The sequence below is a fragment of the Leuciscus leuciscus genome, assembly GCF_965113295.1.
Source record: "Leuciscus leuciscus genome assembly, chromosome: 15".
Classification (NCBI taxonomy): domain Eukaryota; kingdom Metazoa; phylum Chordata; class Actinopteri; order Cypriniformes; family Leuciscidae; genus Leuciscus; species Leuciscus leuciscus.
This window is the reverse complement of record NC_138739.1, coordinates 30,530,741-30,556,180: the sequence shown is the minus strand read 5'-3', so window position 1 is coordinate 30,556,180 and position 25,440 is coordinate 30,530,741. Positions and strand designations below refer to the sequence as shown.

Here is a 25,440-nt window from a genome sequence, read left to right as displayed (position 1 = left end):
CAACCAAGAATTCACACACACACACATTCATATTTTTATGGGTACTTTCCACAAACAGAATAATTTTTTTACTGTACAAACTGATATTCTATCCCCTTACACTAACCCTACCCATCACAGAAAACTTTCTGCATTATCACATTTTCTAAAAATATTACACTTAGTATGATTTATAAGCGGTTTTCCTCATGGGGACCAAAACATTTCCCCACAAGGACAAGGATTTCATATATTGCCGTCTTTGTGGGGACATAATGTAGGGTGTACCAGCACACACGCGCTCGCACACACTATATATATTAGTAGATAAAAGTTAGATAAAAGATATAAAGCATGCAGTATGCTGCATGTTTAAATAGGACACCAGACTTCTTGTCCCAGTGAGTGTTTATTAATGCAAGTATAAATTAGTGTGAAACAATGACATGATCCAAAGTAAATGCTGCTACAAATGCTAAAAAAACTCCATGCGAATGAAATTGTGAAACACCAGCACTATCAAGCCTGTGCAAAGGTTTCAAGTGCAAAAATATATCCAGAAGTGCACAAACTATAAAAGACTTATGTGCTTGATTACTTGCAAAATACACAGAAACCCATCTTATACTATTAAGCCCTTCATTAAAATCCTACAATTAAATACAAATTATTGTAGGCCTGAATTAATGCATACTGTAAATACATCAAAATGAAAAGTGAGCCCATTTTAGCAGTAACCGTTATAGCCAATGTGGTTATATACATGACTAGTACCCCTTAAATACAAATCACACCCAGCGGGCATCTCTGGAACATGTGCTAATACCTGAGGAAAGAGAATACACAACTTTAGGCACGGCCCGATTTTTGTTGCCATTATACAATTGTTGAACAAAGTGTCTATCTGAGCCCAGCCTCTGTATTCTGTCTGTGCATTTATCAAACACCTCTGGCAAAGCCTGCAGTCCAGAGTGCACTTTATCACGGGCAATCACGACGTTCTTCACACACGGAAGCTGAAGACTGCCGGAACGTCTTCCGTCCATTTCGCACGGAAGGCCACTGATGACATCATCAATCGTCTTGGATAAAGACAGTATAGACTGACTATGGTCAGCATCGCCACTCCCTGTATTATACATAATTAAAAGGAAGTCATGTCACATATTTGTCATAACGTGTGCATTTCATATGCATGTTATTGTGGAAAGAATGCCTTACCTCTCAGATAGTGCGACAGAGACGAGTGGAGGTCTTTGATCGCCTTGTTCAGCTTGAGGAGTTTAACGGTGGTGCTATGAACATCACACAAGTCTGAGCCTTCATCTTCCTCTGAACGATTCTCAGTGGACAATGACCTCTCCTGTGAAAAAGCAGATGTGAACAAACAGCTCTTAAACATGAAATCCAAACTAAACAAGAATCCAAACAAAACTCACCAAACAAACCTACCAAAAACTAAAATAAAACCACACCAACCCACACCAAAAACACCCCCCCCCCCCCCATTTTTTTAAAATAATTACAAACAAAAAACAAAACCACACCAAATAAAACCAAACAAACCTCCCAAAAACAAGACCAAAATTTAAATTTAAAACAAAAAACAAAACCCAAACAAACCCTCCAAAAAATAATTACAACCAAAAAAAAAATAAAAACCACACCAAACAAACCTCCCTAAAACAAGACAAAAAACACACACCAATAACCCAAACAAACTAAACAAAAACCAAACCCAAACACCCCCCTCCCCTCAACAAAAAAAAAACAATTATTAAAAAATTTAAGCCAAAAACTAAATAAACAGAAACCAAACCAAACAAACCTCCCAAAAATCAAGATAAAAAACAATTATAAACAAAAACTAAATAAAACAAAAACCTAAGAACAAATAACCACACCAGAAACTCAAACAAGCCGAACAAACCCTCAAAAACAAAATAATGATTTGTTTTTTGTTTGATATGCAATATTTGGGGTTTTTTTGTACAAATAAGAGTCCGAGTAATATATACATAAAAAAATGTTTGTTTTTTAAATAATAAATGATATATATATGTTTTTTTTAATGTTTTTTTATGTATATATTACTGAGTTTCTTATTTGTTTTAGCCCACAGGGTTTAGGTACGGTGGGTGGGTTTAAGGAAATGGGAGAGTAGGTGAGATGCATCCATTTTTCCTTATCCCAGCATCCCATTCTCTTGCTGAACAATAACATCGAGCCTGTAGTTTGTGTATTGAAGATAACAGTTACAGCCTCATTAAGGTGACAGATGACGCTTTACTCAATCCATTTATTTTCTAAACAGCAAAACGACCCAAGACGTGTGATAAGACCGCTCAGGTTCGACGTTTTACAAGCACTGTCCCCCTCATTCATTGTTGGGGTAGTCATCAATCCAAAACATTTAACCTCAATGACAAAAACAGCTGTCTGTAAGGCGTACCGACAAACAGCAGTCGAAGTAGCTTTTCAGAGTGTGGGCGACATCATACATTGCGGACTGCTGAATCTGTAAAACACAAAAATCAACAAAGATTATAAAATTATGCTAAAGTGTATATTTAAATCAGTTAATATAAAACATTTAAATATATTTACACTATTATTTGGATCCATCAAGATTTCATTGTAAGGTTATTTCTTGAGTTTACAATAATATTCCATGTTATTTGTTAAAGGTGCACTGTGTAATTTTTAGCTGCATCTAGTGGTGAGGTTGTGAATTGCAACCAACAGAAGTTACGCTGGCCGACAGGAAAAGAAGTCGTCGTCGTCTGAGACAGCAGAGAGTAGCCAGTTAATCAATGAGGTTTCTTTACAAAGATAAATTAAGAAATCAGGTTTACTTGATTATTCAGTAAAACGATGTTATTGCGAATATTATTGTTACTTATTCATCATTGTGTCAGTGTTTTATTCGCTGACTTTAGCTAGCTTCTTTGCACGAAGAACAACATAGTGTTATTTGTCCGTTTAGGGCCACTGTAGAAACATGTCGGCGCAAAATGGCTACCAGTATTTCAATGTAAGGAGACCTGTATGTGGATAGAAATGGCTCATTCTAAGGAACCGTATTTTCCGCACTATAAGGCGCACTTAAAAGCCTTTAATTTTTTCAAAAAACGACAGTGCGCCTTATAATCCGGAGCGCCTTATATATGGATCTGGCGCCTTATATTAATGTCTGTAAAACAACCGCTGACTTAAACCTTGTTTATACTTTCGCCTGGCACCGGAGCGCGAGCCTCCGCTGACTGCGCGCGCACCTCCCCAAACAGACGAGGCATTTATACTTGACGCAACTGTTTTGTTCTAGACTGAACACCAGACCATACAACTGATTTAGACGCGCAAACTGGGTGCCGGTGTGATGAGATGTACTAATATCCGTCTGCTCGGCAGATTCGGCTCAAAGTCGTGCATCTTCGGATGCGGAGGCGCGCGTGCTGTCACAATGACGTCATTTTGCCGCGCGCGCGCCTCCGCATCCGAAGATGCACGACTTTGAGCCGAATCTGCCCGAGCAGACGGATATTAGTTTTTTATTACCTTCGCGCTCATGCGGACGCGTCGAGTATAAACAAGGTTTTACAGCTCAGCCACTTGTTTTTTCATATTTTTTTGCAAGTGGTAGATCTTGGTTTACATTTGGACTTTGGATGTGATCTTAGGCTTGAAAAGGTTGGTGACCACTGCATAACGCAAACCCAGTCAAACGTTTGACTGCAGTATCTTCTATTCTATGCGCCTTATAATCCGGTGCGCCCTATATATGAAAACAGTTCTAAAATAGGCCATTCATTGAAGGTGCGCCTTATAATCCGGTGCGCCTTATAGTGCGGAAAATACGGTAATACAAACATAACGGATCATTATGTAAGGTCTTTATACACTACTAAAAACATAGTTATGTATATGATATTGCATTTCTGTCAACAAATTCTCCTAAATATTACACAATGCACCTTTAAGTGAAATATTTATGAAGAGAACTTACGGGTGTTCCAGCGCGACTCATCTGAGTGTCTTGAACCATCTCAGAAGATATTCTCAGACCCATGGAGAGAAGATCTGTCACACTTTGATGCATCCCATCCTGCAAAGAATCCACAACTGACCTCTAAAGAGAAAGAACAATTAAAAACAAGAGAACACTATAGTTAGACTGGTCAAACCTTTACTATGTAAACGTCAGCAAGTGCAAAAGACGAGGGAATCTACCCACGTTGTTTATGTCCTCTGAACCTAGTTCAGACAAATGAAGATCAGTCCCATTCATTGCCGCCAGCAAACCGATAGTTTTGAGAGCCACGTTCATACAATCAGCAACCTTCCTCTGGGCCTCTGTTACCATGGAGGAGATCTCTGAGTCACAACCCTAAAGGACGAAGACACAGAAAAACCAACACGGTCTTGTAAGGCCAAAAAATTACCCAAAATTCCAATGTTGAAACACAAAAACCCACTAGTTAACTACATTAGTTTACATGACATTACAATCAACAATCCTCCCATGGTATTTAATAATCTGGTTTCTGCAGCTTTTATAAAAGGTAAAAATTTTTAAACCAACCAAGTAAAGAAAATGTAAGAAATAAATGGAAGGGAACACAAATGCATCAATGTTCTCCTAAATGCAAATGTCTAAGGAGAAACACAATTGTTGTATTAGCAACACTTCAGAGTTTGAAGATCCAACTGATATCCATTACTTTTTCATTAATTTTACACACACACACACACACAAAAAATATATAAAATGGAAATCAAGATGCATTTACTGGAGATTTTCTGTGAAATTGATCAAAATGAAGTGTTTATGATTAAAATAAGAACACATATCTGCCAAAAGGCTCAGAAAAATCAGCTTTTCATAACTCGTTGACAGATATTTGTTCTTGTTATAAACTCACTTCATTTTGATCAGTTTTCCAAGACTTAATTTTTATGTTTGCACCTCAAGTAAATGTATCTTGATTTAATGTTTAGATATTTGTATTGGATTTAAGACCTTTTTAAGACCCGCAGAAACACTGTTGCTAATTTCAACATTTAGTAATAAGGTTTTTTTTTTTATCAAAAGTTGTATATATATATATTATATATATATATATATATATATATATATTTGCAAATTTAAACCACTCAATAATCAGTACAAATCAAATAAATGTATTATGAAAATGTCTAAATGTTGGATAAATACACCAAGAATTATTATTATTATTTTAATTTAAAAGATATATTTAATTTAACTAAATTAAAGAAAATAACTAAATTAAAGAAATAATATTAATACATTTACATTTATTTGATGTCTAAACAAATAAATAGATAATTATTATTATTACTGTTTTGTTTTTATATTTATATATTTTGTGTGTGTTTTAATCAAGGAAAACAATACAAGAAATGAAGGTTCTTTAAAAGTATTTAAAAAACGAATACAAATATTTTTTTAAAGTCGACAAAACACTGATGACATTTCTACGGAAGCGTATTGCATTCACTTGAGGAAAAAAAATCTACTCTGTTTTTCTGAATTAATGAGTTAATTATCTCAGAATTACGAGACAATTTTTCATGAATAAAAAGTTTTTGCTCTGTTTTTCTGAATTAACGAGTTAATTATCTCAGAATTACGAGATAATTTTTCATGAATAAAAAGTTTTTGCTCTGTTTTTCTGAATTAATGACTTAATTCTCAAAATTATGAGAATTTTTTCTTGAAAAAAAATATTTGCTCTGTTTTTCTGAATTAATGACTTAATTATCTCAGAATTATGAGATAATTTTTCATTTAAAAAAAATAGCTCTGTTTTTCTGAATTAATGACTTAATTATCTCAGAATTCTGAGATAATTAACTCAATAATTCAGAAAACAGAGTAAAAACTTTTATTCATGAAAAATTATCTCGTAATTCTGAGATAATTAACTCGTTAATTCAGAAAAACTGAATAAAAAAAAAAATTTATGAAAAATGATCTAGTAATTCTGAGATAATTAACTCGTTAATTCAGAAAAACAGAGTAGATTTTTTTTTTTCTCAAGTGAATGCAATACGCTTCCGTACATTTCTAATGAGATGATTGCATTTTTATTTTTTTCTACGGTCCCTCTACAGATATAAAAGCATAAATGAACACAAATTCAACATGCGTTTGATAAATTGCCTTATAACTCTGATGAGCACCTGAATGAGTAATTGAAGGTAGCCACCGATTTTCTTGACCTCCGTCTTGAGCTCCTCGGCTCTTTGAGACACAGTGTTAGAGCTGGGCTTAAGGCTGGAGACCCAGTGCATCGTAATGAACACGGCCCTTTCAACAGCAGAGGTGGCCTTCACCAGATGAGTCTGGGCTTCAGCGCTGCAGGCAAACACTGCTCACATACACACAAACAGAACGAAATGAGGCTCTTTGTGTAGCGCTGTGATGACAGAGGTGTTGTGCATTCATACTGAGCTGAATATTGACACTGATGAATGGCTCTGTTGATTTAGGTTTGTTAAAAACGTTTGGTCGCTTACGGTTCTCCTGACTGTCGTCGTCAAGGTGCTCGTAAAGGTCCGCGATGGACCTCACGGCGCCGTGAACCGCCAGCAGGTCTAGGGTCAGTTTGTCGGCCAAGCTTTCGTTCTCTTCGTCCGACTGACAGGAGCGCAGACGTGAGACGGCAGAACCAATCAGATCTTTGCAGATGCCTGGGAGGGCGGAGTCAGACGTGCTAGAGTGCAGGGAGTGCGGCTTGTTCATCAGCCCTGAGAAAAAGACACGGAATATCAAAGCCACTCATTTCCCAGGGAGATACAGTCATATTTCTTATGTATATACTATTTTAGCATTTAATTGCTTAGCTTTAATTTGCATTTAAATTAAATACATTTTTGTTTAGTTTTCATTTTAAGTTGATTAGTTTAGTTACAATAAACAATAATAAAATAACAACAATTAATAATATATGTTCAAAAACCTAAAGAGCTTCCTATCTAGACTGTATTTTAAGGCAGTTTGAAGAAGGTTTCCATACAATGAAAGTCAATGGGGGCCAAAACAGCATTGTTTGGACCCCATTGACATTGAATGTGTGGGGGGGAAAAATAGTCGCCATGAAATCAAAAGTGACAATTCTTATATTTTTACAGAACGTTGTGGTGTTTATTATATTTTATAATATATTTTAAATTTTATAACAAGTATCTGATTCATGACCTTAAGTTGGAATCGATTTTCGATTCCCAACCCTAAATTAAAAAAATGCTCAAATCTGTGCTAGGCTAATAAAATCATTAAAACAATTAAACTTCATATAATAAATACACTTCATTACACGCATATAGACGATATAAAAGGTACTTTACCAGTGGACTGTGAGGGACCACAATGTAGGCTTTGAATAGGGTGCACTCGGATCTCATAGAGACGCCCAGATATCCTCCTGCCCTTTAGCAAACTTCTACTCCTGGGTCCCAAGAAACAGAATAAAAAGAAATCCAGACACATATGAACTTGAACCATAATTATCAGTCATATAATTCTTCTTCAACGGCCAATTACATGATGTACACTTTGAGTTGAACATCATTTACTGTTCATTTCAGGGAGTGAAAGACACGGAAATCACATGCAGAAAAGCAAAGGAACATCTACAGTATAAGCTGTGAGAAGAAGGGCTTCAGAGGTGCAGAATTTTGCTGTAGTCACATGTTCATGAAGGCATTGAAAATAGGTGAAACAAAAATGCTGCAGGAATGTACTTTTCCTGAAGGCTTGGTTTATAAGTGGAAAAATAACATCATGGTGGAAGACAAGAACCAGTTTTGGAACCTTTCATTCCTCAAGTAGAGAGAGCAAAACAGCACCATTGTGGACTAATAAATTCAAATACCTTCTGCGAGAGAAAGATGAGGTTGAGGAAGAGGCAGATAGGTCCTGTTCCCACTCATCATTAGGGTTGTAAAACACGTCGTCATCTTTAGAGCCGCTCTCCCCCTATAGCCAATAAACATCAGACTTGATTTAGCCTCCGATTCTTTTATGATAATAAGAACAAATGCCAATACTACATGCTTCCTGCTTTTACTGGGTAATTACAAGGAAATAAACAGGCTTCAAATGGCCTAATGTATTATTGTAAGTTCTAGGTTAAATACGCAGCACTGTTTCCAAGTTAAGTGTAGCGCAAAGTTTCCAATGTCAGGTGAAATGCTACACAAAACAAAACAAAAAACTAAATAAAATAAAACTGTACTAAACTCCAAATAAAATAAAAACTATTAGAAAGATAACTAAGTAAAATACATTAAAACAACTTCCCAATGTCAAGTGAAATGCAACACAAGACAAAAAAACAAACAAACAAACAAACAAAAACAAAAAAAGATAAAACAGAAACGACAAGAGAATAAATAAATAAATAAATAAATAAAATCAAATGAAACTAAACACCAAATTTTTTTAAATAACACAAAACTAAACTAAATAAAATAATTATTAATAATAATAATAAATAATTAAAATAACTTCCTAATGTCAAGTGAAATGCTACACAAGACAAATAAATAAATAAAACGGAACTAAACACCAAATAAAAATATTTTAAATAACACAAAACTAAATAATTATAATAACTTTCAATGTCAAGTGAAATGCTACACAAGACAAAAAACAAACAAACAAACAAACAAAAACAAAAAAAGATAAAATAGAAACGACAAGAGAATAAAAAAATAAAATCAAACGAAACTAAACACCAATTCTTTTTAAATAACACAAAACTAAACTAAATAAAATAATTATTAATTAAAATAAATAATAATAAATAATTAAAATAACTTCCCAATGTCAAGTGAAATGCTACACAAGACAAACAAACAAACAAAAAATAAAACAGAACTAAACACTAAATAAAGATAAAAAATAAAACAAAATAAAGCAAAACTTTCCAATGTTAAGTGAGATTCTACACAAAAACAAAACGTTAAACAAAACAAAAACAAGTCAAGACAACAACACACACACAAAAAGCCGAACATTTATAATGCAGCTATGTATACTGTGGTTTTGAACCACGTGTCGTGGCATTTACTTCGCTACAGAAACGTCACCATGCACACTAGCTCAAGCAGCATGTGTACGCCTATAACTGTGTGAACATCTTTTATTACGCCACCTGCTCCAGCTCCCTCATGGCAGCCAAGTTGCTATGGAACTTCTCCAGACTCCAGGTGGTGGAAATTCCCAGTTTGGTGTTCTGAACTTGGACCTGCAGTTGGGCGTCTCCACCCTCGTTCTCTTTATCGGACGTCTCATGTCTGTTGTGAAAACACAAACCCACATATTTTTCCATTCAAACACATTAATGTCCAGAATGAACGAGGGAGGATTTAAAAAAAATGCCCGTTTATTGATAAAAAGACTAAACTAGCGCTTTTCCAGAAAAATATTTTATATGTTTTATAAATGTTGTCCTCACAAAGGGCAATTTGTAGCCAAACTACCTGGACTAACTTTTCCAGGATAATTGTACCTGCTGAAGACTGTGCGTTTCCTGAGTTTGGCACTGATTTTGTTTGCTTCTTCGATCATCAAAGACAGCTTCATTGAGTCCCACTGTGGGCAGGCTGCAAACACTGAAGAAAAATATGGTGAATACCACACTGTTAAGAACATTGTTAATGGAAAACTCCATGTCTTTAGAATGAAAGGTGTCTATGCACCTGTTTTAGGGGTCTGGGTCACTTTAAGAGCACGTTTCCTCTCAATCTGAGCGAGATCTTCTGCAATCTTCTTCTTCTCTGCCTCGAGGGCCTCCACAATTTTAGCATGCCGGACATCATGATCGGCCATCGCCTATGAAATGTTTAAAAAAAAATCTGAATAAGTCACAATTTTATTTTATTTTATTTTTTAAACATAAATAGCTAAACTAACTGATAACTAAACTAAATAATAGAACTAAAACTAAGTAAAATAAATAAATAAATAAATAAATAAATATATATTAACAATAACTAAACTAAATAATTTATATTACTAAAACTAATAAAATAAAACAACTAAAGTTAACTAAATGAACTATATAAATGACATAACTAAGAACTAACTGAATAAATTACTAAAGCTAACTAACTGAATTATTATTATAATAAACTAAATAAATACAACTATAACTAAACTAAATAAAAATAAAACAAACTAAACTAAATAACTAAGGCTAACTAAATTCACTAAATAAAAGGTACAACTAAATTCACTAAATAAAAAGTACTAATTGAATAACAAACTTACAAAATAAATAATACAAGTAAAATTAAGTAAATAATATAATTAAAACTAACTAAACAAAATAACAAAAGGTAAAAATTCACTAAATAAAAACAAAAAATGTACTGAATAAATAAAAGTCTTACATAAATAAATATTATAACTAAAATAAACGAAATAAAAATATGACTAAACGAAATAAATTAACCATAACTAAAGAAATAGCATAACTAAACAAAATAACTAAATCTAACAAAATTCCTTTAAAATATATATATAATTAAGACCTTATTGAATAAATAAATAAATAATATAACTAAAACTAAACAAATAATATAAACTGAGAAACAATATAACTAAACTAAATAACTACATCTAACTAAATTCACTGAATAAATAAATACAAACGAACTAAATAAATATTATAACAAACTAAATATATAATATAACTAAAATTAAATAACTAATACAACTAAAACTAACAAACCAAATAAATAAATACATAAATATTATATTTATTTATTTATTTATTTATTTTTATTAAGGTATTTGTTTTTCTTTAAAATAATGTTCAAAGATGAATTAAGATATTGAAGACCCCTGTGGTGAAAATCAAGTTTTGAATGTTTTTGCATGTGCAAGTTCATAAGTCAACACCATTGCTAAATATTTTCGCCTTAAAGGGCCCCTAGTAAGGATTTTTGAAAATGACCTTTCATATAATGTGTAACATAGCTCTAAGTGAATGAAAACATCCTGCAAAGTTTTAAATCTAAAAGTGAACCGTATATAAAGTTATTGTCTTTCATAAGAGTCAACTGAGTCAATGAAATAAATTGTTTTTCAAATGGGTCGTAAGCCGTTTCGTTGTGACGTCAAGACGAAACATTAGCATATTGCCCGCCTACTTATTGCGTGCGCAGACACCAGGGAAAACTTGAACCTCAAACACTGCAGCTGATTCCTGTGGATACTGGATAGCATCATGTCGAGAAGATGCTGTGCTCTACAATGTGAAGGTAAAGCCAGTTTTTTTCTCACATGCTCAAGGACGAGCATGTGAAGAATCAGTGGTTAAAATTCATCTTTACCATGATATCACAGCAGTATAATCCTAAACTTTTGCTGTGTTCCCTTTATTTTACTGACGACTGCTTCTCAAATCTCGGAGTTCAATGCAGGATTCGCAAACCGCTTTCTCTTGAAAGATGGTGTTCAAAAAACTTAGTTTTGAGTTTTATACTGTGTAGGTCTCCTGCTAACTGGCTAACTCACGTTATTACAGTCTTACTGAAATACTTCTGCTAAACAGTTGTGGGCCACTATTACCTAAAACTGTGTCTATTAATGCAGATTGTCTGCCTTCTCACTATTTTGAGGAAAGATTAAGCATGGAGCAAGATTTGTTTTACCAACGTTTGTTACATCAGTCATTCACGCTATAGCTTGGCTAATGTATGCACTGTTATTGATAGTTTCCGCGTGTTCACCGCAATAAATTAGAAAAATACTCAGTAAATAAATAATCGGTTTGTTGATGGACATGCACTTGTTAATTACCCTGGTAAACCAGAGTTCTCGCGAGAGCACAAGTTGAATTTGCTCAGCGAGTTACTCTGGTGTCGAGCAATGGAACTCATTAAATATGCCCCTCGATCTGAGCTGCACCAATCACATCGGGTTATCTGATATAGGCGGGCCAGAGGCGAGCTAAACAGATGACGACAGCGCTGTGACGTCAAAGTCATCAGTAAACATTGCAAGATGGCTATGGATGAATAGCAGTTGTTTGAAACGGCTTTGGCCGCAACAATGAACGAGTTAGACTTGGCTTTTTCCCAAAAGAGGAACAGAAGACGGCGCTCGAATCGTTCCTTTGCAAGAAGGGTGTTTTTGCTGTTTTGCCGACCGGAAGAGTCTAATCTACCAGTTAGCTCCGCTGGTAGCTAAGCGTATGGGGTTTATTGTTGTGATTGGTCGTAGTGTTATCCAATTGCGTGCTGTGAGATTTTCAAATGCATGCTTGGTGCCGCCCCTCGAGCTGGCCGATTTTCATTGACCGACACCAGACCATTAATCTTTTAGATTTAGGTCTGGATTTCCAGGCTACTTGTTAATGCTGATGGTGAGGAATTACAGTTGCAACATCTCATAATGTACCTCAAACTGAGTCGTGTATCACCGAGAAATGTCCTGCTCGAGTCGTCCTTGCGATGGAGGTTTGGGTTGAATAACTAGTTCTTCCAGAGTTTCATCATCGGACTCGCGCTAGGATTGATATGGTAAAATCGACGTCATCGTTCGTTACTGTGTTTAGTTTCCGGTGCAGGAGGTCTCGGGACAAGCAGAGCTGACGTTGTTATGGCAATGGGTGTTTTTGTTTTCGAAACGTGCGCTGCAGAGCCATCTCTATATGTCTCTGGCACGCTGTACGCGGTAAACCAAACACAACAGACTGAGCTGTCTGGCCAATCAGAGCAGAGTAGCTCACGGAAAGGAGGGATTTAGAGAGATTGATTCATCTGACGAGTCGTTTGAGAATCACTGAAAATGTGGTGATGTGCAAATGTATATTATGAGAAAATGAAACAGTTTTTTGACCTTTGATGCATGTAAACCTGTTGTAGGAGACTCCAAAACAACACTAGAAAACTTAAAAATAGCATAATAGGGGCACTTTAAAACTGTGGTTTGAAACCGCCCCTAATTACCGTTATGTGTTGACTTTTACTCAAATTCACAAAGGGCATCAATTTTGATTTAATCTGGTCTTTCTTTACCTGTCTGGTAGCCTGGGCCTCCAACTGCAGACGTCTTTTATGGCTGTTGACTTCGTGCTCAAGTAGAGTCTTTGCTGTATGCAGTTGCTCTATCTGGCTGACGACCTTCTTTTTATCCAGCTCCTGTTCTCTTTTCCTTTCGCTCTCCTCCTCCTGAGGATGCATTAGATTAACTGGAGAACACTAGAGTCACATATGCTATCCATTGACATGCATCTGCCTACCAGCTCTCTCTCCAGAGCTCTGATCCTGTTCTCGTACAGACCCTTCTGTTCGCTCAGCTCTTTCTGTGCCATCTCTTTGGCCACTTGAATGCCCTGCATCATCTCCTCTTTGGCCTTCAACCGAGCCTCCTCAATCTCCGCTTCAAGTCTATGAGGAAAAGTGATGGTAAAAATCAAGAAAGTCAAATATGAGGTCCTGTAGTGGACAATCTAGGGCTTATACTCACTGAGCTCTCTGGGCCGATAGCAGTTCGTTTTTGGCAAACTCAAAGTCTTTTTGACCATCTCCGCTGCTCCAACAGGACGCGCGCTTCCCGCTCTGAACCTCAGAGGGGTGGTTGAACCGAAAGTAGTGATCTCCTCCAAGAATCACACGGTCTCCCTAAAATAGAGTAAACAATTTTATGATTTATGTGGAGGTTCTTAGAATGGACATCATTTCAGAGGTTTCGCTTCAGAACAGCAACAAAAACGTACGTGGTGGAGAACGGTGACCTCAGACACAAGATGTCCATTCAAAAAGGTCTTGGCGTTCGGCATTGGTTTAATGCTGACGGAACCTTTCACACTGGAGATGACACTGAAAACAAGATGGAATATTGGAAATATATCAATTCATATTAGATTTTTAATTGCTCATGCTCATATAGATTACCTTTGTCATTATCTAATGCTCAATTAAAGTTCATGTTTTAAAAAATATATATAATTTAACTAGAGTTTGTGCACAACTGATGTTGGCTTTAGAAAGACTAGCCAAAAAGTTTGAAGTAATTGTACAAGCTTGAAGATGGATAGATAGTTTAGGTTTTGCCTCTAACAATAATATTTTAATATATTTCAGCTTCCATTACCAAACACTATTTTTAGAGTTTTAGATTTAGTTAAATTAAAAGTAAATCAATATTAAAAATTACAACTGCCATGGAAGAAATAAAGTCATACAGATTTGGAACAAAATGAGGATGAGTAAACAATGAAAATTTACATTTTTGGGTCAACTGTCCCTTTAAATGTGTAAATCCAAACACGTGTAAAGGTACAATATGTAACAAAACTGCATTCACTTTGCAGGAGAACATTGTTTTGGTTGTACTTTGCTCTGTGACTGTGGATGAATATGGTTATCTTACTGCTCATAAAACATTCACTACTAGGCTTTAAAGTCCTCCTGTAGTCAATAATCTTATCCCTTAAAACTCATCTTTGATCACCAAAAATACATATTTAAACTTTTTTTAGTTGTGCCTTAAAATAGCTTAAATGTAACTCTACACCCTTGCCTCATTTAGTATATTCGCGGTTCTATGAATATACAAATTAGCCACGCCTCCACCCACTCACACCAGCTCAGAGATCCACTTTTTGACGATCACACGTTGACCTGATTGGTTACAAGGTAGTTTGTGATGTCAGAAACCACAGCGATTTTGAGACGGTCTCTGGGTTCATTGCAGTTTTAAGGAGAAAATATTCAGCAATGCAGGGCTCTACAGTGCGCCCATTTCACTCGCACATGCGAGTAAATATTTCGGCGTGCGAACGTGAAAAAATATTTGGCCGCACTTGTGCGAGTGACACAGCATTTTTCTATAGAAACAGCTGCAAATACATCATCATGAGGAGGGGCAGAGTAGGACACTATATTACCGGGAGATCAGTTATTTAATCCTAAATCTTCAGTAGCTAGCAGAGCATTTGAGCGGAGTGGAGCGGTGAGAATCTCCGCTCATCACTCACAGAACTGTTCACCCCTCCGCTCCCCCGCTCAAAGCTACATCAGGCCGCTCCGCTCATTTTCGCTCAGCGCTCAACGCAGTTTGCTTCGCGCTCCACTCAAATCGCCCCCCGCTCGCTCCAAAAAAGGAAAAAAATCTACATGTATATCACTTGTAGCGGTCCCCAACCTTTTTTGCGTCACGGACCGGTTTAATATCAGACAATATTTTCACGGACCGGCCAAGGTGTGGCGGATAAATACAACAAAATAAAATGACACGAACGGCATAATAAATGGGGTATTTTTTTTAAATAGCCTATAATAATAAACGTGAATCCAATATGTGTAGGCCATACTAGCAACTTTATTAGCAGCGTCCTCTAACATCGCGCCTAAAGACAACTGAGAAAGTCTGAACACAAACAAAATGCCCCCAAAAGAAAAAAATCTCCATGTTTTCGGTGCTGATGCGTTCATGCAACATGTAGGCCTAAGGGTGGCACTGCCAATAACGCACCTAAAAGCTGTCACAACGAACCGGCAAAATTAATGATTATGAATATGTAAAATATAGCAGGAGACATTTTAATTGTTTACTAATAGACCATTTTTTTTATGTCTGTGTCGGCTGGAAAGATGCTGACTCGCGATCTTCGCAGTATTGAACGCCCCAGAGAGAAATGCACATTTCATACGGATTACATAAGAGAGCAGTCTGTTTTCTTTAGTTTTGAACTGTTCAGTTTAAAAGTAGACATTTCAAGCTTTATATATATGTCTCAGGTCTGTCAGGCAAGTAGGCTATACGCTGAGTTTTGGTTCATTTATGAGACAAACTCCAGGTTCACCCGCCGGCGCCTTCGTGTCGTGATTATCTATTTTCTAATATATTTACTTATTTATTAAATCCAGACAATTGGTTGATGAAACACTGACCAAAATTAAGATACAATTAATACAAAACGAAATTAAATTTAAAGACAGGCTTTGTGCTTTCTGTTTGAGGTCTCAGTGAAAGTTTTAAAGTAGTCTTTTAGTGCCGCGGTCAGAGCGCTCACGTCCGTAACGGAGAACTGTCCCATCTGTAACATTGTTTTTTTGTGAAATAAATGTCTAAATAAATGCGACTTATAGTCCAGTGCGACTTAGGCTATGCCTATATATGTTTTTTCTTCTTCATGGCGCATTTTTTGACTGATGTGTGGCGTGAGCAGAGCGGGAAATAGGGCGACGCTCCGTCCTTTTGAAATTGCCGCTCTGCGCTCGGTCCAAGATCCGCCCGCTCGCGCTCCCCGCTCGCGCTCCCCGCTCGCTCCCGCTCCACTCCGCTCACATGCTCTATAATGATAAACTTATACAACAAAAATGACTGTGCCCCCAAATATTTGTCTGTGCTCCTAAATTTTTTTATTTAGGCGCACCAGTGCTCCTTGTTCAAAAAGTAAGTGTAGAGCCCTGCAATGGTTTTAACTTTTGCACATGGTTTGTCTTTAAGCATATTAAAATCACCACAAAGACATATAGGCCTAAACAACATTAAAAGCTTGATTTTTACCACAGGGGGACTTTAAGATATAACCAGTTTAGATAGAAAGGATCTCAGGCTGACTAGCTAAAGACGTTACTGTAGCTACACCCATCAATAGACACGGTACTTCCTTGAAGATAAATTCCGATACAGCGCTACAACAACCATAATGAAATGACCCTTCATAATAGATAATGATTTACAGTGCTACATATGGCAATTTATCCATTCAGTAAAAAACCATAAATCACCTGTTAAGTACTAAAAATGCCATCTCTGCCCCGCTTTTAGAACATTTCAAATCCCTCAGTTCTCGCCCTCTCAGAAAAGCCAAGCCCATGTTGATTCTGGTTTTCTTATGCCACATTCTCTTTTTTGACTCTCCTCTGTTAAAACGGGTGATTCCCCGTAGGTTTGAGATTTAGCTGCGCCATGTCAACCTTTCTCGCTCGTTGTGACAACTAACCTCTGCCGCTCACACATCATACATAAGTCAAAGTAGCCGGTGCAACTTTTCTCTATTTACAGATATGACGGGACACGTACAGATGACTGATGCATGTACACAATTTCCCCCAAAAAACATCCTACCTGGTCTAAAATATAAACACCTATAATAGGCTTACCATAGTAAATCAGGGTAAGACAAAAACATGTTTTGGAGGAAGAGTTGATGATGTATTGACATTTAAATGTCAATAAAAAAAGAGTTAACCTGATATGTTCCTTTTAAACAAATCAAAAACGAAGTAAATGAAGTGGCTGGACCTAGAGCGTGGATGTGATCCGTCTCACCAGTGTTCATCAGCGATGAGAGCTCCAGACAGCTGGATGTCGTGGGCCGACTCGGACTTGAGCTTGCCGACCTTGGTCTCGCCCTCTTTAATCATGTACAGCAGCATCTCCGACAGCTGCGGATCCTCATTCAGGTTCACAAGGTTAGGCAGCCGATTATCCACTTTAAAGGTGACGCCAGAGCGCTGAACGAGGAACAGGGAATAAACAGACAAAGAAAGTGAAGAAGAAAGAAAGAAAATGGCCATGAAACATTTGAAAAAGCTCATCGATCCATCAGACATTGAAGTCTGACTGTTATTAGAAAGTGTTTCATTACCTGCAGCTCTTTGGTTTCCTCACGTTTCCTCCTCTCTGCCTCTTCCAGCTTTTCCCTCCATGTTCTGCACATATTAATAAAAAAAGAACAAAAAAACTTGATATAATTCAACTGTACGTCATTTAAAAAACAACATTTTAGTGCAAGTTTGTGAGAAAATCTTATATTATTATAAATATAATAAAAATTATTATGTAAATGTTTTTATATATATTGTTTAAAAATGGTATAATTTTATTTAATTTAATAGAATTTTCATTTAAAAAAAAACAGAAATGCATTATAAACATTATAAACAAAATATTCCATGGCATGCATTCATCTATGCATGCTATTCCAATGGAAAAACTGTCTTCATATTCTTTTATTAAAATATAATTATATTCATTATAACATGACTACTCCGTCTGAAACGGCTTTACTTTTCCACTGATGTCAACATGATGTCATGGGTTGGGAAAACAGCCAAATATGTTTCAACCCTCTAACATCCCGTCAGCACAGAGATGGCGAGGAAAATCGGCTTTTTCTATTCTAACCCTCAAACTAACCTGGCTTGAATTTCTGCACTTTGAAGGAAGGAGGAACATCAGAGAGCATACGGTTGTGTTCACTCCTGAATGCTACCAAGGTTTTAGTAAACATGTTTATTCACGTGTATTGATATATTGGTTCATATAAAGGTAAAAGATTCAAATGTGTACTTTCACTTACTGAAAAACTGAGCACAAAACATGCTTCGGTTATTTTTAACTACACTACTTGTTCAAAAGTTTGGGTCAGTAAGATTATTTAATGTTTATGAAAAGTCTCTTATGCACATCAATGCTGTATTATTTATTTGATTTTTAAAAATATATATATCGTGAAATATTATTATAATTAAAAAAAACTTTTCTATTGTAATATATTATAACATGTAATTTATTCCTGTGATCAAAGCTGTATTTTCAGCATCATTACTCCAGTTTTCAGTGTCACATGATCCTTCAGAAATCATTCTAATATGCTGATTTACTGCTCAAGACACATTTCTTATTATTATTATCAATGTTGAAAACAGTTGTGCTGCTTAATATTGTTTTTATGGAATTTTCAGGATTGTATGTATGTATGTATATAATGAATGTATTGTTATTTTATAGTATAAAGTATCATTATTGTTATATTTAAATTAATAATAATAGTAGTAATATGCCATTTAAAATCAAATACACAAAAATTCATTGATTGTCAATTATTGTCAATAAGCTGAACACAAAAATAAAAGGAATTTATTCTTTAAATATTTCTGCTCCATTCTGGTAACACCCGCTTTCATCATTACAATCAGTTCATGTCTCTCAAAAACGGTTAAATTCAGAAATAAAATAGGTTGTGAATGCCACTTTATTTCATTTTCACAGTCACACAATGAGTTTTGTATATCCACGCACCTGTGAGCCTCAGCCATTTCGTGCTCCTGTTGACAGAGTTTAGTCTTAAGAGTGGCAATCTCTTGCTGAAACAGTCTCATTTTCTCTGGCTGGATGCCCTGAACGCTCATCTGAGCCGCACGGAGCTTGTCCACCTCTGCCTTAAGCTCTGGACACACAGGTTATGTCATACACATTCAAATTATCCATGCAAAGAAAACAAAATGACATTTTAATTCCTGTGGCTGGTCAAATTAGTGAGTTTGCTGCCCTCTAGAGGAGAGCTGTGCTGGTGCGTTTATCACAACACACACTTCTTGATGGTTATGACAGCTGATGGAGCAGCATAAACGCACACAGACAGGTGACTGACCTCGGATCAGTTTGGCGTTGGTGTCCTCGTTGACTTTGGCTATGTTAATGATCATGCGGGCCTGCTGGGCGTAACGCAGCGTGCTCAGGCTCTCCTCCATGTTAGTGGCCGCAGGGCTCAGGGTGGCGATCATGGCCGTCTTGGAGTTCCCGCCGAGGCTTTCCTTGAGTAACCTGAACACAAGAGGGAGCTCAAGCACTTCTGCTGCTTATACATCTCGCACGTCATGCCATATTTTACATTCAATGGAAACTAAGCCCCATGTTTAAATTTGATAAGTCGCTGGTATTATTGCACACAATTCATCAGCGCCCATTTGTTTTCATAATCTTCCATCCATTTTTTTTTTCAATTTATAAATTAGAATATTTTTATTTATTTCTATGTCATTTTCTGCACTTCTGAAATTATTTTCCACTTTTGCCGAGTTAACAGAAACCAGACTGGTCTGGTATGATAAAATGACACGTAAAATACATATCTAAAATTTATAGAAGATACATATAATTAAAAAATATATTATTACAAAATACTTTTTTAACTTTTGAGAAAGCAAAAGTTTCTCACCATGTGAGCACTGACTCTCTGTATGGGGTGAAGACTTTCTTTCTGCTCTGAGCCTGTTCTGAGAGCGATGAGATCACCTTTCCCAGCGTGAGCAGAGACTTGTTGATACTTGCTCCCTCCTGGGAAAAATAAAGAAATCCACATTACAAATATGTCAAAAAATGTCGTAATCCAATCATTGTCAGAGCAAATATATATGCCTCTATTTAACATGTAGAGAACAGTCAGCAACAGAATGCATTATGGGTAATTATGACACAGAATAAACAGAGCTATTGGATGCTGGATTACCCTGAGCCGTTCTCCACTGGTCTGGGCTGAATTACAGCGCTCACTTCCTGCCAAATCCACCAGGTTTATTCGGCTGGTGATGTAGTGATCGTGCTCCTCTTCCTCTACAAACTCAGTCTGTGCGCATACAAACAACATCATATGAATATAACCATTGGTTATTGGTTGGTTGAAGTAAAAGTAGCATCTCACTTCAATAGGGCAAACGTAACCAAATAAATCTAAAGGTCTTACTTTAGTTTGCGTCATGACCAGAGTGAAAACAGAGTGCGATCTGGAGCTTTTATCGTTCATGCCGGTGGCGGCCGTGGCTCTCTGTCTGTTACCGAGTTCAAGCCAAGTCTGTGAAGATGACGGAGGGAAAAATTAAGTTGTATTAAGAGTTAAACACATAAAAAAAAACAGGCTTTGAATGTATAAAGTTAACAGACGTGCAAATTACAAAATTACCTGAATATCAGCATAGGACGTGACTACATTCCTGAAAGAGAGCAGAGAGATAAGTGACAGTGGCATAACAGACAAATCAAAAACAACCGAATCCCAACCAAAACAATAACTAAACTAAACAATTCTAAAACAAAACTACAACACAAGAAAAGAACAAAAAACAAACAAAAAAACTACAATAAAAGAAAGAAAACAAAACAAAACTACAACACAACAAAATAAATCAGAACCAAAACAATGCAACAAATAACAAAACAAAAACCTGTAAACTAAACGAAACCACAACAAAATAAAACAAAAACCAAGACAAACTACAACACAACAAAATCAAACAAAATCAAACAAAAACAAAAAACAAAACAAAACCTACCAAATCCAAACACAACAAAATAACAAAAACAACCAAAACTGCAACACAACAAAATGACAAAAACAAATAAATCCAAAACAAAACAAAACAAAAACAATAAAATAACTAAACAAAACTAAGACACAACAAAATAAAAACAATAAAACAATTCTCAGGTTAACCATGAGCATAGTAACAGTGGCGTTTGGATTAAATGTTTGCTTACGTGGATAGGTCTGCAACATAAGGACCGTAAACAGGATGTTCTCTGACACGCAACTGGAAAAGACATGAAAAGAACGGAATTGCTGCTCAATTAAAAAAACAAACAAAAAAAACGAAATGACATTTGTAGCATTTAATGTGTTTTATTGAGTAGTTGTACTTACAGGCATTTTCTTCTGGTTTTGTCCATCCTTTGCCACCAGCAAATCATGGATTTTCTCATTGTACACCTCGAAATAGCTCATCTCCAGATGGCAAGAGATCTTTAAGAAAAGTCAACTTGCATTTAGAAAGTTAAACACACTATTTTTAATGTATAATTCATCAGTAAATTCTAAATAAATAATCATACTATGGGACAGTAACCTCTTTGGTTTCAGTTCTGGACAATCTTGAGAAAAGTTCCTCGCAGAATCTGGGAATAACTCCAGCCTCTTCCCCAAAACCCATCATACTGGAAAACATCCAGAATCACACTTATATATTATTGATGTAAATAGTAAGCTGTTTTTCCTATAAGTAGTTTTAAATATTTATTTAAAAAGCAGCGTCAAAGAGAAACATCACTTACGTGTAGGACTTCCCAGACCCTGTTTGGCCGTAGGCAAAAAGACACGTGTTAAATCCCTCAAATGCTCTTTCAAGCAAGGGCCGAGCCAGTTTTTCATAAACCATCTGCTGACTTGCAAAACTTGCATCCGATTCATCGATCGAGCAAAAAGAGAAGTCAAAGCTAAATGTGTAGTTTTGTTTAGTATCTGGATGTTGCACTAAAGTTTCTTGGTTGTCCATGAAGATCACCTGACGGGCTTTCTCATTCTTCTCCCTGCGGACACAAAAAATGGTGTAAATTTAAGGACAAATAAGTGGCATTGTCCACTAAAATAATATATAATAATATTAAATATATACTAAAATATATCATACAATCTTATATATATTGTTGCAATAATTAAAATGATTATATTAAAATGTTCAGGTCAAACTAAATACTAAAACTATTTAGAATTTCTTGCAATAGCGCATATATATATATATATATATTATATTATATAATATTTGGGAAACTAATTAATTATAAATTAATTATAAATTAGTTTATTTAATTATATATATATATATATATTTATTTAATTATATATATATATATATATATATATATATATATATATATATATATATATATATAATTAAATAAATAAATAAACTAATTTATAATTAATTGATAATTAATTAGTTTCCCAAATATTATTTCCCCCAAAAAAAGGTTTGCTTCAATTTTGTTTTCTTATAATAAATTGAATAAGATTGAATGGTTGAGGTTGACGAATCCTATCAAAATGACAAATGTGTAAAAATCATGAAGGAGAAATGTGATCACATATGTATAAATAATATAAATTCCAGGGTGCCACAATTTTATGAAATGTTTTTTTTTTTTTTTTAAGGGTCAAATCATGCTGTAACAGGGTTGCATTAAAATCAGATTTTTCTGATTCTATGACTTTAATTACTTTATTCAGTCAAATAGACATGGCAAAAACACCTTTTTTAAATAACAAATTAAATATAAAAATCATACTAAAAATCGTCTCAAAACAACATACCGCCAAAATAACATTTTAAAAACACACCATTTCTTACCTTGAACTGAAAGGTCTTACTCGAACTGCCACAGTGACCGTGCTGTTCTCCATCTTCAGTTCTTGAGGTTGTCGAGCACTTGTTCTGCTCACAGCTTCAAGAGGAACATTTCCTTCAGCAGCAGTGGCTCTAGAAACTCTTGTTCCTCCATGAGCTGTGGAGCTCATTAGTGTTGTGGGTCTCCTCACCTGTGCTGAATGTGATGCTGGAGTCATGTGCCTATTTAAACCCCCAATCAGAGTCTTCTCATTGGTTCCTCCACTGGTTTCAGTGCTCATCTGTGGTGGCTTCTGTCTTCCAGCAGTTGTGTTCTTTGAAGATGTGGGTCTAGATGCATCTTTACCAGCTAACTTCTCAAAGACGTCTCTCTTGACACTTAATTTCTCAAACTGGGTTCTTCTTGTAGGTGTCGAAATGGTTTTACCCTCATCATGGGTGGCGCTGACCTTCTCAGAACTTGTTTTCTGAGCACGCCATGAAGTTGTCCTGGGTGTTTTAATGGTTTCATGGGAATTTTTTGCTGGAGATGGTGCTGGATTGGGTTCGGTCAGGACTTTGGTTCTGTTCATGGACCCTGTTCTGGTCCTGCGCTGAAGGGTCAGGCGTTTCTCTTCTCTTTGGTTCTCTTGTGTGGTTTCTTCATGGTGGTTTACATGGGGTTTGCTGGGTTTTCTCTGAAGAGTGAGTCTGGCACTAGAAGATGGAGTTTTAAATGTGTTTTCTCCACATTTTGTGAGTGCTGAGATCACATAAGTCCTGTTCACTTCTTTTGTTTTATTAAAAGATGATGTGTTCTCTCCTTCTTTTGATCCATCCATCATTTTACGGGTCCAAACGCAACACTTTTGACTAAAATTGTTTTAAGATTGCCCCACATATAACTTCAGTCCACAAATGTCTCCATTGTTTTATAATAACGAGTGCACGGAGGAGAACAACATGTCATATGACTTAAAAATACATATTTACGTAAACAAATAGCCTAACTAAAACTGACCTGCGAGTGTTGATCTCCTGTCATTAAACAGTCGTTTTGTAAATTAAAAGTTATTTTGTTTACCGATTAAAACTCGTCCTTTCTTCTCGTTTACTTCCGTTTTGATGTTGAGAAAGTAACAGACTGTACTCCGCCTCGAAACGTCAATAAAAACAACAGCTCACTGTCTCTAAGCTCCGCCATACTGCCGCTATAATTCAAAAACAGTAGGCGTGCTCTGATTGGTCAGCTCAGACTGACGCAACTGCACGCAGTAACACGCACCAGCCAACAGGTGGCAGTGTCTCACCAAGCCTGAGAACTGGTTGTTCTTACAAAATAAGGCCCGTTTGTATTAATATTAATACATTTCTCATTGTGATATTTTAGTCACAATAAAGCACATTTTCCCACCACGTAATGTGAAAAATTACTTAAATTGCCTAGTCAGTGTAGCGCCATATGGAATGAAAACGAACGTCTTTCAGTTGACAAAAATTCAATAAAACAGTTTAAAAGTTGTGACTTGAGAAAAGTACATGATCTAGGACCTTTATACAGTGCGTGCCAAACTGTAAGTCTATCCCTCACAGCTTCTTACGAAAATAAACCATGATTTTATTGTCGGATTGCGAATATTGTCGCTTTTTTGGGGGGGCGGATTGATTAGCATCTGTATTACCACAGTTTTACTACAAACACCATGGTCAAACTATGGTTAGTGTAGTAAAACCATGCTTAATTTGTGGTTTAACTACAATAACCATGCGTTTTTGTAGTAATGGTTAATTTTCATAATCTGTGATGTGATTTTTGTGCATGTTATTATACTGGATACAGTTAGAAGGGACACTTGATTCGTTCACTTGTAGCATTTATTGAAAACACAAATTACAAAAGCAACAACAAAACCTTTAATTACAAATCAATTTGCTAGTTATTTCCTGGCAGATCTTTTGTCGTGCTTCCTGATGATGTCGATGAGGTTGCTCTTGGTTCCGATGAGGTCCTCCTCTCCACGGTGACTCCTCTGTTTGGCTCTCCTCTGCTGTTCGAACAGATGGGGGGAGTTGAGAAGCTGTGGCGGCAGTAAGGAGCCGGTGGGCTTCACCCGGTTCACAATGTCCAGAAACAGCCGTTTGCTGTTGTTATTCATGAAGGTGATGGCGGTGCCTCTGTGTCCCAGTCTACCAGCTCGACCAATCTGAAAGGGTCAAATATAGAGTATCATTAAAGACATGAACCTTCAATGTGTAAGTGTTTTTTTTATAAAACACTTCATACCTGATGAACATATTCATCCATGTTAGCTGGCATGTCAAAGTTCACTACCAGCTTAACATTGACCAAGTCCAGTCCTCTTCCGAGTATCCCAGTGCTGACCACCACTTCAAACTGGCCCTCGAGTAGACCCTAAAAAACACCAACAAATACATATCATGTTATCATTATGGACATTTGTGGGCTGCTTTTAAAAAAGGATATTTTTTGCATTACCTTCACTATTTTGTTGCGTTCCCACTGCGTTT

At 36.1% G+C, this 25,440-nt stretch overlaps 2 protein-coding genes across 3 annotated transcripts in view; both read right to left on the bottom strand.

Moving 5' to 3' along the window:
• Nucleotides 1-369: 369 nt before the first annotated feature.
• Nucleotides 370-24,157, bottom strand: kif14 (kinesin family member 14). 2 transcript variants are annotated; one of them, XM_082138399.1, is made up of 30 exons: nt 22,936-24,157; nt 21,863-22,117; nt 21,658-21,745; nt 21,456-21,554; nt 21,293-21,345; nt 20,718-20,748; nt 20,502-20,609; nt 20,268-20,384; nt 19,977-20,095; nt 19,410-19,582; nt 19,058-19,205; nt 17,622-17,685; nt 17,303-17,487; nt 13,737-13,839; nt 13,487-13,641; nt 13,260-13,407; nt 13,036-13,188; nt 9,709-9,841; nt 9,519-9,621; nt 9,162-9,303; nt 7,878-7,981; nt 7,351-7,451; nt 6,520-6,750; nt 6,184-6,371; nt 4,214-4,366; nt 3,986-4,108; nt 2,432-2,497; nt 1,201-1,342; nt 927-1,108; nt 370-805 (listed from the first exon to the last, which is right to left on the bottom strand). In XM_082138399.1, exons 1-30 carry the CDS (start codon nt 23,754-23,756, stop codon nt 707-709), a joined length of 4,587 nt encoding a protein of 1,528 aa, XP_081994525.1. In that variant the 5' UTR covers nt 23,757-24,157; the 3' UTR covers nt 370-706. The 2 variants fall into 2 exon arrangements, with proteins under 2 accessions (XP_081994525.1, XP_081994524.1); XM_082138398.1 differs by having other exon boundaries at nt 370-1,108.
• A 611-nt stretch (nt 24,158-24,768) lies between these two features.
• ddx59 (DEAD (Asp-Glu-Ala-Asp) box polypeptide 59) overlaps nt 24,769-25,440 on the bottom strand; it is a 7,400-nt gene continuing 6,728 nt past the window's right edge. The window contains exons 5-7 of the mRNA XM_082138083.1: nt 25,409-25,440; nt 25,196-25,324; nt 24,769-25,115 (exon numbers count right to left, since the gene is read on the bottom strand). The exon at nt 25,409-25,440 is cut by the window's right edge and continues 121 nt beyond it. Of these exons, the coding sequence (XP_081994209.1) occupies nt 24,849-25,115; nt 25,196-25,324; nt 25,409-25,440 (428 nt within the window). The 3' untranslated portion in view covers nt 24,769-24,848. The remainder of the gene's footprint in view (nt 25,116-25,195; nt 25,325-25,408) is intronic.

Bases quoted from the DNA above. Each gene is read 5' to 3' on its own strand.
- kif14 (XM_082138398.1), bottom strand. From the start codon at position 23,756: ATGATGGATGGATCAAAAGAAGGAGAGAACACATCATCTTTTAATAAA. The intron at 20,749-21,292 runs GTAAGCAAACAT...GCTCTCTTTCAG, and splicing joins TATGTTGCAGACCTATCCAC to GAATGTAGTCACGTCCTATG. The intron at 13,189-13,259 runs GTAGGCAGATGC...ATGCATCCTCAG, and splicing joins GAGCTCTGGAGAGAGAGCTG to GAGGAGGAGAGCGAAAGGAA.